Source organism: Salminus brasiliensis, chromosome 11 (genome assembly GCF_030463535.1).
Source record: "Salminus brasiliensis chromosome 11, fSalBra1.hap2, whole genome shotgun sequence".
Classification (NCBI taxonomy): Eukaryota; Metazoa; Chordata; class Actinopteri; order Characiformes; family Bryconidae; genus Salminus; species Salminus brasiliensis.
In genome coordinates this window covers 35971718-35984070 of record NC_132888.1, presented here as the reverse complement: position 1 = coordinate 35984070, position 12353 = coordinate 35971718, and the positions used below count along the sequence as shown (strand labels likewise).

Genomic DNA, 12353 nt, shown 5'->3' with positions numbered 1-12353 from the left:
AGGTAGGTGTTTCCAATAAAGTAGCCAGTGAGGAAGCACAAGTTAAGTGTTTCCAATAAAGTGACCAGTGAGTGAAAGCACAAGATAATGGTTTCTAATAAAGTGGCCAGTGAATGTAGTGCTGTAGTGTAGCCCAGCCTTCAAAGTATGTACACCTATAAACACTTATAAGCTTCTATAATCATTCCTCAGTGAGCAATGAGCGCAGCGTTGATTGTTCCCATGGCAGCTTCTCTCGACGTCTTAAGGTTCAGCAGGAGATTCATCATCATCGCCAATGATTCCCTTGAGGTAGGAACGCTTAAACTCTTCAAAGACCATGTCGTCATCTCCATCACTGCGAACACACAAATATGCATTCAACAAATAATTAGTTAATAATAGTAAACATATAGATAGGCACGGCCAGAGTACCCTTGATCAAATTCACTGCCAATCAGAAGGGTTGTTAAAGACAAGTTCTTCCATTTTTATAGCCACCAAATCTGTTAAACATGGTGGTGGGAGTGTTCTGAAATCTCCAGGATTATTCCACACCTCCTGCCCAAGATCCAAAGCATGGTGGTGGGAGTGTTCTGATTCCAAAGTCGACACCCCTAAATCAGAGCATTTTCTGATTTTTCGCTGCCCAAACACATTCAACGATGTTGAGGTCTGGAGTTTGGGGTGGTCAATCTGTTGTTCTGAGAGCAGCAGAAGATATTCGTTTGATTTGGCTGTTCTCAGTAAAAGCTTTTTGCTCATTTGATGTGTTTATCTGACGAGGGGCAGTGTCAGTGGTCTACCAGGTGGTACAGGGGATCTTTAGGGCTTCTACTTTATCTGTAGCTTTGAATAATTTATTTAACTCTTGCTTATGCAAGTGGGTTATCTTTAGTCTAATCTTCTCACAGAATACTGAAGAACCTACTAACTATTTTGACTGGAAACAAATACAGAAGTAAAAGTGTGTGTATGAGTGTGTATATGTGTGTATAAGGAAACATAAAGCTATGACGGTGAATTGAAACTCCATGCCTCGAGGGCCTGAAAGCAAATCACAGGTCACTCATTTACTGCAGACCCGATTCTACTGTTCAACCAATCTCAGTTCTTACTGTAGGTGTGTGTGTGTTCACGTGTCTCACATTGTGGTAGCAGTCAGAGGAAGTGCAAGACAAAGTGAGACACTTGGTGTGAAACAAGAAACACTCAGATTGTAGGGCAGAAATAGGCCCAACCTAACACAGGGTGAAATGTAACATGGATATATGGCGATCTTCTCCTGTTCCCATAGCAGTGACGTCTTCCACTTTTCTCACCAATCGGACAGAAATCTCTACAGATTCACCCTGAAGACTTTCTGTACCATAAAAGTCTTTGTTTAATGGTAAGTGTGTTTGTAGAAGTCCCAGAATTCACTCTTATATCATATGCATTTCCTCATGTTAGTGTAATTGAAGCTTCATCTCACAGTGAGAGCTAGCCTGGCTAATGTACAGCCTCCAAACATGATGGAGGTAGTTTCATCAATGACTCACAGTGAGAGCTTGCCTGGCTAATGTACAGCCTCCAAACATGGTGGAGGTAGTTTCATCAACAGCTCCCAGTGAGAGCTAGCCTGGCTAATGTACAGCCTGCAAACATGGTGGAGGTAGTTTCACACAGTGTTACTGTAACAGATCTGGATTTGAACTTTCCACCTTTGGTATCTGTTACAGCGCCCCCCTCAGTCTGGTGTAGTTAAGTTTGACGTGTGTTACATTGTGTGTAACACTGCAGCAGAGCCATCCCAGGCAGGTGAAATAAAATTTTATTTACGTTTGTGGACCTGGATTTGTCACCTTTGGTGTTTGTCTGAATTTGCCAGACTGTTACAGTGGCTGTTACAGCACCCCCCTCAGTCTAATAAGTTGGACATGAGAAACACTGTGTTTTGCTGCTGATGGATGATGAAAATATATAGATATATGGAGTTGTTTACCTTTCTTTGACTGTGAAATCCCAGAGGAGGAGCACAGGAGGGTTTAGAAGGAAACAAAGACATTTCAATAAGACCTTTTGCAAAAGAATTTGATTAATAATCATTTCTGCTGCCTGATTTTTTGTTTGTACAGTTCCTCTAGAAACAGCCTAGAGAGAAGCTCACCTGCATCAGGTTTAGGGTGCATGAGCAAGAACGGCACTTCCACGGCAACCTCACTGATACACACACGCACAAACACACTCACGGGTTACATATGAAGACAGTACACCAATTTCATCTGTGTAATTAAAAAAAACCCAAAAAACCCCATCAGGCTTACCTGGATCCAATCATGCTGTTAAATCAAAAATCATAGAAAGGCTTGTTACTAATATCCATATGTACAAACATATTTAGTAGTTATAAGTAAATGTATGTACTATATGTATGCAAAATAATGTCCCATATGAATTTTGTATGCAAGCATCTACATGTAACATATATGTTATACACAAATATTATAATGTAAGTACCCATATGTAATAAAATACATAGCATATGTATTAAATGTAAGTTTCAATGTCTAACAATAATGCGCCCCATATGTATGTATTATAATGCGACCCATATGTATTACATGTAAGTATATATGTATTATATATGTGCAAGCACCTACATGTAATAATTAGTGCTGGCAATGTTAATGTTAATGTTTTTTTTGTTTGTTTGTTTTTTACCGCAAATGAATCATCTTACCAAGTTTGGCCCCAGTGTCCTCCTATAGGTCTCTTTCTCTTTACAGAGCCTAGTGACGTATTAGCGCTTTTACTTTGCAATGTAAACACAGCGTCGCTTCTGTTGAGCTCAGAGGGTAGATTACACTTTTTCTAAGTAATTCTGAAATATTTAGTTGAGTTCATTTTATATATATATATATATATATATATATATATATGTATATATATATATATATATATATATAAGCGAGCACACCAGTCAGTTGTAGCAGAGCGCAAAACAACAGTTGTGGGCAAAGGACACCGTTTGACTGATGCCTGAAACTGCACGATAATAGGGTGCCGGGTGAAGGGTGGTAGAATCTTGGAAACTGCTAACTTTGTGGGATGTTCTAGGGCCACCGTAGTGAAAGTGTACTGAGAGTTCCTCCCAATGGCAGAGGTGCCCAGCACGGGCCCTTGCTGCCAGTGGGGAACGAGGACTCCGGCGAATGGTACAGAGCAAGGTGGTCGTAATATTCTGATATGACTGTGCTTATGTATGAATCCATGTAACAATAATAAACCCCATATGTATTAAATGTATATGTAAGTACCGATATTATATGATAGTAATGTATCACATATGTATTATCTTACCCAGCTGCAGTGCCTTTGACCACCACTCTGTAGGACACCAGCATCCCAAGAACCTCCTTTAGCACCTCCTCCTTCACTCTGCACACACACACACACTCTGTTATTACACTGCCATCGCTTTGCAACCAACAAGTCCCATGATGCAGAGCGGTGTGTTCTCACATGGTGGAGGAGGCCAGGTTGGTGTCCTCATGCTTCAGCTTTCCGTCCAGAGCCAGGCCACGCCTCTCACGGCCGCTGTCCAACATGGGGCGGAGGGAGTAAACTTTCTTCAGGCTGGTCCCAGAGGGCACGGTGTCGCTACGGTAACAACAGCAGTAAGCAAAATCAATAGCTTGTACTTCATTCATTGTTTCTTCTGAAATCAAAGGTCTTAATAAAGGGTCTTAAAAAAATGTATTTCGGCGCATTGCTTTGAGTATTTGATTCAGCATTAGTGGCGTCAGGGTGTTGGATGATCACCACCCCACCTCGTCCCAAAAGGAATTGGATGGAGCACCAGCCATCATTCCAGGCAACACAGTTCCACTGCTCCACAGATCAATGCTGTATTGGTATTAGGCATGGTGCCAAAAAGTCCTATTCTGTGGGCAGTACTTCTCTACAGGGACAAGACAAGCTCGGCAATGGTTGCAGTTTGAAGTAGCCAAATACATTCATTAGATGGGGTGTCCACAAACTTTTATACACAAAGTGTAGGTGGCTTAAGAATGGGCTAACATGCTAACATACCGGCCTGTTCTGAAGACAGTTTTAAAAGGTGGTACTTACGAACTTTCATCACACGCCACAGTTCTGACGTACTTATCGTTGGAGTACAACACCACATTAGTGATCTGCTCCGCTGAGAGAGAGAGAGAGAGATGTTAAGCTAAAATTAACAAAAACAAGCAGAACAGAGCAGAACAGAAGGGAGTATTACCTGAGACTGTGATGTTCTTCACGTCTTTGCTGGAGCTGTTATCGATGTCCACGCTGACATGAATTGTTTCCCCATGATAATACGTCTACACAACAGAGCGAAAGAGACAGTTACTGAGTGTATCACCAGCTGACCACGCTGGTGAAGCAGAAGTTATTTAACCAGGGAAGGCTAGGATCTCTGGTGATGCCACAGCCATCCGTGTCCGGGAGTCCCAGAGAGCATAACTGTCCTCTGTCTCTCTGAGTGGAGTGGATGGTCCTCCCTCTCCCCTATCACTTAGCATGGGCGATCCTAGCCAATCTGGGCATCTGTTAGCTCACGTAACAGAATTAGCAGTTAGTCTTCTCCTCCACCACACCTTTCAAAACTGCAGATGGAGCTCAACACGCTTGCCCAGATTGGCTAGAATTGCCTATTCTAAGTGATGGGGGGAGAGGGAGGACCGTCCTACCCACCCAGAGAAAGAAGAGGACAGTTATGCTCTTTGGGACTCTCAGACATGGATGGCCACAGCATCACCGGGGATCGAACCTACAACTTTCTGATGACTGGGCTAACACCAAGAAGCTTTTCCAGGGCTGTCGGTCAGTCCAGGCCATGGCTAAATGATAAATGGCTAAAAGCCATGCCAAACGGGCTGGTGAGCACTGGTTTAGGACAATAGGGACCAGCATCATTTCAAAATACAGATTAAATCTCCTCACCTCTTTATCCAAGGAGGCGGACATGTGGAGAGGCTTGTCTGACATCATAAACTCACAAGTGGTCTCATTTGACGGTGGTGGACCTCCTTGATCAGAAGCATGCTGCACCTTCCTAATGGCCAAACGCACTGAGCTCCTACAGAGTGAGAGATTCCTGACTAGTTAGGATTTTCACAATTTGCTTCCAAAACATTATGACTACATAGAGTTTGAACAGTACTGGGAACTCACATGCTCACGTAAACCAGGCTGTATGATCTCATTATCAAATTTTCTGTACAAGCTTAGTTTGTAAAAGGCAAAGACGTCTCACCTTTTCTGAGCTTTCTCATCTTGATTATCAGCGCAGAACGCCTTCACCTCAAACTCCACGGCACATTGCTACACACACACACACAAAGGCATTTAAAGGATTTTTACATTTATTTTGGAATAGTTACTAGTAGCATAAGATATCATGTGCCATTTTTCACCCTTTTTGACTATCAGTAGGACACAGGTGGTACAGGTGGTGGTGTTTACCTTTCCTACCACTGTACTAAAGTAGCTATTATAGTGGGGAAGGTGGGTGGTGTTGTTACTGTGGTTGTTCTTTACCTTTCCTACATCAGTGGGTGCAGGCTGCAGAGCCACAGAGCACGGCAGATTATCTGGAAACTAAACCACACAAAACACAGTTCAGGTGACCCAGAATGATCAAAGTCAAAACAGCACTACAGAACACATGACTAGTCCAAGGAAACTACAGGACCCAAGACTCCTATAATCCAAAAGAACTTGTAGGATTGCAGGCTCTAGGGTTTATACAGCCCTGAGGAAACAGCAAGATCCAAGATTGCATGTCCAAAGCTTCTGAAGGTTCCTATAGGGCCTAGTATTACAAAGGAAACTACGTAACCTAGGATCTCTGCAGTGCCCAGTGGATACTGGTTACAGGATTCAGGATACAGGATTCAGACAGTTGCTCAGGAGAAACTACAGAACCTAGGATCCCTACAGTTGCCCAAAGAGAATTAGGAACCTAGAATCCTAATAGTTGCACATGATAAACTACCAAGAACCAAGAATCCTTACTGTTACAAAGGGGGAAATACAAAAAGCAGCTGCCCAGAGTAAACTACTGAACCCACTGTTTTTACAATTTCCCTGGGAAACCACATAAGCTAGAATACCTACTGTCACCCAGGGGAAACTACAGAACCAAGAATTCCTACAGTTTTATACGGGAAAACTGCAGAACCAAGAATCCCTACAGTTTCTCACAGGGATACTACAGAATCTACTGAACCAAGAATCCCTACAGATGCCCAGGGAAAACTACAGAACCAAAAATCCCTACAGTTCCTCAGAGGAAACTACAGAACCAAGAATCCCTACAGTTGCCCAGGGGAAACTACTGAACTAAGAATCCCTACAGTTGCCCAGGCGAAACTACAGAACCAAGAATCCCTACAGTTTCTCACGGGGAAACTACAGAAACAATGATCCCTACTTTTGTCCCAGGGAAAACTACAGAACCAAGAATCCATACAGTCACAAAGGGGAAACTACAGAACCAAGAATATCTATAGTTTCTCATAGAGAAACTACAGAACCAAGAATCCCTACTTTTGCCCCAGGGGAAACTACAGAACCAAGAATCCCTACAGTTGCTCAGCAGAACACACACAACCAAGAATACTTACAGTCATCTAGGGGAAACTACAGAACCAAGAATTCCTTCAGTCACCCAGGGGAAACCACAAAACCAAGAATCCCTACCGCTTCTCAGAGAGAAACTACAGGACCAAGAATCCCTACAGTTGCCCAGGGGAAACTACAGAACCAATGATCCCTACTTTTGCCCCAGGGGAAACTACAAAACTAAGAATCCCTACAGTTGCCCAGGGGAAACTACAGAACCAATGATCCCTACTTTTGCCCCAAGGGAAACTACAGAACCAAGAATCCCTACAGTAAGAAGTTGCCCAGAGGAAACTACAGCACCCAGAATTCATACATTCCCCCAAGGAAAACTACAGAACCTAGGATCCCCACAGTTGCCCAGGGGGTACAACAGATCCCAGGACAACTATAGATTCCTACAAAACATATCTTAAAACTCTTCTTTTCACCTCAAAGAAGAAGGGGTAGGCATTGATCCCCAGTTTGCGCAGGAGTCTCTCTTGCAATTTGGTGTGGATGCTGCGATCTATGTCCTGCAGTGGGGGGTAAACCTGCCGTGTGCACAGGAAAATGTCTCTCCGAAATGCCATCCCCAGCACGTCCATGTCATCTCGGCCGTACCGGAACGTACATGATAGCATGACAAAAACTGGCATACACAAACATGAAATTAGCCTGAGGAAGAGAAGGTGGTCCTGAAATACCAATAACAAGCTCAATGTGAATATTTCTCCCACCTTTCTTTCCTTTTGCTTGCTCCGGATCGATCAGCACCACTCCATCTAAACCGCAACACAAACACCAACATATGTTCACAGATAACAAACATGGAGACTGAGAGACAGGTACAGGTCAGCCTACAGTGATTCGGACTGATCGTTACTGAACAGGAGCACGGTGAGCTTTGATTGGCAGCTAAATAGAACTGTTAATGGTGGATGTGCTTACCAACAGGATCAACAAAGTCACAGTGATCCACAAAGTCTCTCCTACCCATGTAAACACCCACCTGTGAAATCACAGAAATCACGATTATTTCATGGGGGTGGTAAAGAGAGAGAGGCCAGCAGAAGATATGCAGAGAAGGAGGATATGGAGCTTACTGATTTGTCGCGGGAGAGCTTCTTAAAAATCACGTGTTTAGGACTCATGATGTCACCTAGAGAACAAACAAACAAACAAACCAGTAAACAAACAAACACGAGTCCCTGGAATTGCAATCACCACTCAGTCTGTCCTATGCTGATATTTTCTGAATGCTGAAGTGTAAATGTGTGTTTTGCCCATCAGGGTGTCCAGCAGAGACACCGCTGGACTTTCAGTACTTTGCAAAAGTCTCAGTACAGCCAAGAACGTAATACTGTTAATGGGGGTCATATTATAAAACACTGCATACTTATCCCAATCTATGTGTAGGTGTGTAACCTTGTAGGTATCAGCACTGACTGCAGGTGTGTCTTTCCACTAAAGCCAGTTTGAACCACTTTAAGGCTATTTTTTCCAAGCAATCTATGTATAAGGATGCAAAAACATTTCCAAATGTAGGTGTACACAATAATAACTCTATCATAGCATTATCAAATATGTTATGCAGCACACCAGAATGTTTTTGTAGTTCTTTTATTTAATACCCTGAGTATTTCAAGAAAAACAAGAAGACAGAATATGGCAGTTCTATGTTTACAGGATTCTTATCGAAGTCTAGGTGTCTGAAGTAAACGTTAGACACCTAAGATTCCTAAATAACTATGCAATATAGGGTTATTGCAGTTGCCCAGTGGATACTTCAGAACCCAGTGTTCCAACATGTGCCTCTACAAGCCCAGGGGAAACTTCAAAATCCAGAGTTCCTACAGAACCCAGGGTTTCTACAACTGTCCAGGGGACACTAAAGAATCCAGGATTCCCACAGTTGCCCAGGGGAAACTTCGGAATCCAGGGTTCGTACAGTTGCCCAGGGGAAACTTCAGAATCCAGTGTTACTATAGTTGCCCAGGGGAAACTGCAGAATCCAGGGTTCTTATAGTTGCCCAGGGGGAAACTGCAGAATCCAGGTTCCTATAGTTGTCCAGGGGAAACTTCAGAATCCAGGGTCCCTACAGTTGCCCAGGGGAAACTACAGAACCCAGGGTTTCTACAATTGTCCAGGGGACATTAAAGAATCCAGGGTTCCTACAGCTGTCCAGGGGACACTAAGGAATCCAAGTTTCCTATAGGTGCCCAGGGGAAACTTCGGAATCCAGGGTTCGTACAGTTGCCCAGGGGAAACTTCAGAATCCAGTGTTACTATAGTTTCCCAGGGGAAACTGCAGAATCCAGGGTTCCTATAGTTGCCCAGGGGGAAACTGCAGAATCCAGGTTCCTGTAGTTGTCCAGGGGAAACTTCAGAATCCAGGGTCCCTACAGTTGCCCAGGGGAAACTACAGAACCCAGGGTTTCTACAATTGTCCAGGGGACATTAAAGAATCCAGGGTTCCTACAGCTGTCCAGGGGACACTAAGGAATCCAAGTTTCCTATAGATGCCCAAGGGAAACTTCGTAATCCAGGGTTCGTACAGTTGCCAAAGAGAAACTTCAGAATCCAGTGTTACTATAGTTTCTTAGGGGAAATGTCAGAATCCAGAGTTCTTATAGTTGCCCAGGGGAAACTTCAGAATCCAGGGTCCCTACAGTTGCCCAGGGGGAAACTACAGAACCCAGGGTTTCTACAGTTGTCCAGGGGACATTTAAGAATCCAAGTTTCCTATAGGTGCCCAGGGGAAACTACAGAATCCAGGGTTCGTACAGTTGCCCAGGGGAAACTTCAGAATCCAGTGTTACTATAGTTTCCCAGGGGAAACGTCAGAATCCAGGGTTCGTACAGTTGCCAAGGGGAAGCTTCAGAATCCAGGGTTTCTATAGTTGCCCAGGGGAAACTGCAGAATCCAGGGTTCTTATAGTTGCCCAGGGGAAACTGCAGAATCCAGGGTTCCTATAGTTGTCCAGGGGACACTTCAGAATCCAGGGTTTCTACAGCTGTCCAGGGGACACTAAAGAATCCAAGTTTCCTATAGGTGCCCAGCGGAAACTGCAGAATTCAGGGTTCCTATATTTGCCTAGGGGAAACTTTAGAACCAAGGGTTCCTACATTTGTCCAGGGGAAACTACAGAATCCAGGGTTCCAACAGTGAGGAAAAATACAGAAAATACAGTGTTTGCAGCAATTTGTTTTCTCTCACAATTTAAAAAATATGATTATTTCAGGATATGACTATATTATAACCTAATTCTTCAATAATTCAGTCATTTTTCAAACATCTACATAATTTTCTTGAATTACACAAGGTTTTAACGTTTTAGATAACACCCTCACAAAATCACTATTCACTGCATTCATATTCATTTTGATGTATTGTAATGTTAGCAAGAAACTCTTACTCTTCAAACAGCATTAATAATATATGTATAATAATATGTATAGATGAATAATTTCATCAAGTGGGCCGAGACGTTTGCACAGTTCTGCATTAGTGCAGTATTAGTGTGGCGAAGCACATAGAGCCCTCGCTGTTATCTCCGTTTCCTCCTGATCAGCAGTTCCAGCAATGATGCTAATCCTAATCTATTATCTATCTATTATCCTAGTGTATTAGCACTTTACACACACACTCAACACATTCACCGAGCGCACACACACTTCCAGTTACACAGGAAATCCAATTATAGTTGTGTTGAAGATTCAAACAATAAAAGTAATTGAAGGCATCAATTATGATTATTAACATTTGACTTTAAAAAGCTGCAAAAAGTATTTGCAAAAATCTAAAAGTTTCAGTTCTCAGCACTGCCAGCAGGGTTGCAGGTTGCTTTAACCTTGCAGCTCCCACAGTAAGTTTTAGCCTGGAAGTTTTGCTTCGGCAGGTCAACGTACTAGAGACGTTCTAACGTGCTAACGTTTCCGAAATATTAGGGAAGAATGTTACCATTTCAGAACTTTAGCAAGTTTTGGCGAAACCTTGGCAACTGTGTGGCCCACAAAAGTCCGAAGTAAAGCACACACTCGTGGTCACGTTAGTGTACGCTCAAGCAAGATTACTCAAGACACTGTAAGAGTGGACTGATGATGCGTCCAGAAGATCCTTGCAAACTGTTGAACTTTTAAGTTAGCTACAAAGATGCTAACCATTGTTGTAAACATCAAGTTCTGCATTAGCCGAGTATACAAGTTTACAAATGCAATCACCAGCCAGTTACCATGGCAAAACATCAAATGGAGCTGACGAAAAGTGCACTGATAAAAACACATCAAATGCACCTCAATTTTCGTATCGCAATGTTTGTTAACGAGCTCTGTTGCTAAGCAACTGACAGTCTGTATTTTTTTAACACAGTGATGTCATAGGTTCCTCTCATTCAAGACATTGGGTTTGAAAATTCTAGACCGACCAAAATAGTAATGATACATTCATCTAGGAGCCAATCAGCACGCTTGTTTCTAAATCTAGACTTCTAATTGGCTGCATAAATCACATTTCGTACTCATTATGCTATTAACGTCTTTATGACTCTACAGCTGCTCATGCTCTGTTTGCACTCAGTTACTATACTCACTGCTGCTTTACGCCACGCCCACTTTTAAATTGTCATTTCGTAAAGTTTGTAAAGAAGACGCTGGAAAAGTATTGGATCAGGAACTTTGTTCACCGTGGTAATTTTCTAATTCCGCGAGCCAATCTCCCAACACACTTCGGCGCAGCTTTTAGCGTCCTACGAAAACAAACTCACCTGTGTGTGTGTGCTCAGATGCTGCTCAGGTAGAAAGATGTTTGTGTGTGCAGGTGTGTTGAAGTGGCCGTATTTGTAACCTGTGCGAAGCTCCGCCCCCCTGGCTGGTCCGCTCTTACTCACTGGATTGGTGCTGTCTGTTTCCGTCAGCAAGATTCCCTCCGCAGACAACAAACACACACACAAATCCTCACACCAACACATACTAACATTGGGCAGTGCAGCTGGGGTCAGTTGTCAGTGTGTAGGTTTATCAGAACGGTCAGTGTTGCTGAGATTCTGTGTGATATCCAAAAACTAAATCTGAGGTTTTCGTAATTCACGGCCCATCTGAGCCACCCCCTCCCTACGCCTCAACTGTGAATCATCAACACGGGGCTTTGCTTAATCTTAATCTGCACACTGGCTGCACAGAGTCACCATGGAAACATGGGGTAGTTGAGCTTCAGGTGTGTGTTATAGCTCTGTGACACCGCTCACAGGTCGGTTCCTAGCTCCTGAATTCTGGCCGCTGGACAGTGAGAGCAAAGAAAAATAGTGGTTTGTTACGGGGTGGTGGGGTAAGGGGGCATGGCTGTGGTCACGAGTTTTGAGGAGGTTTATCGTGTCTGTGTGTGAGGACGGTGTTATGAGTGTGTAAAACCATGTGGTCAAACTCAGCAGTCTGAGTGCTCAGGTCAGCACAGATTACACTTACAGTCCCCTCACCTAGGGGCTCAACATAATCACATGTTGCTGTAGACACACATGCAAACACACTTCTGTGCGTAACATAATACAGCCTGTATTTTATATTTATATATGTAAAAAATATATGCATGATCAGATGTCCCATGAAAATTATGTAAACATGTATCTATATATAAAAAGCCACATATGTATTATATATGTGATGATACATATTAACAACACCCCATATTTTAATTTATATATAAATATTAAAATATGTGTGTATATGTAACAACAATTAGGTA

The 12353-nt window shown here is 42.9% G+C and overlaps 1 protein-coding gene across 1 annotated transcript; it reads right to left on the bottom strand.

The window, feature by feature from the left end:
• Positions 1–7766, bottom strand: LOC140565031 (S-arrestin-like). The gene is made up of 15 exons (XM_072690779.1): positions 7719–7766; positions 7564–7624; positions 7353–7397; positions 7065–7264; positions 5548–5607; positions 5264–5331; positions 4951–5086; positions 4244–4328; positions 4093–4165; positions 3484–3621; positions 3322–3399; positions 2286–2300; positions 2129–2181; positions 1964–1973; positions 1–337 (listed from the first exon to the last, which is right to left on the bottom strand). Exons 1-15 carry the CDS (start codon positions 7764–7766, stop codon positions 244–246), a joined length of 1164 nt encoding a protein of 387 aa, XP_072546880.1. The 3' UTR covers positions 1–243.
• Between the last annotated feature and the right edge of the window lie 4587 nt (positions 7767–12353).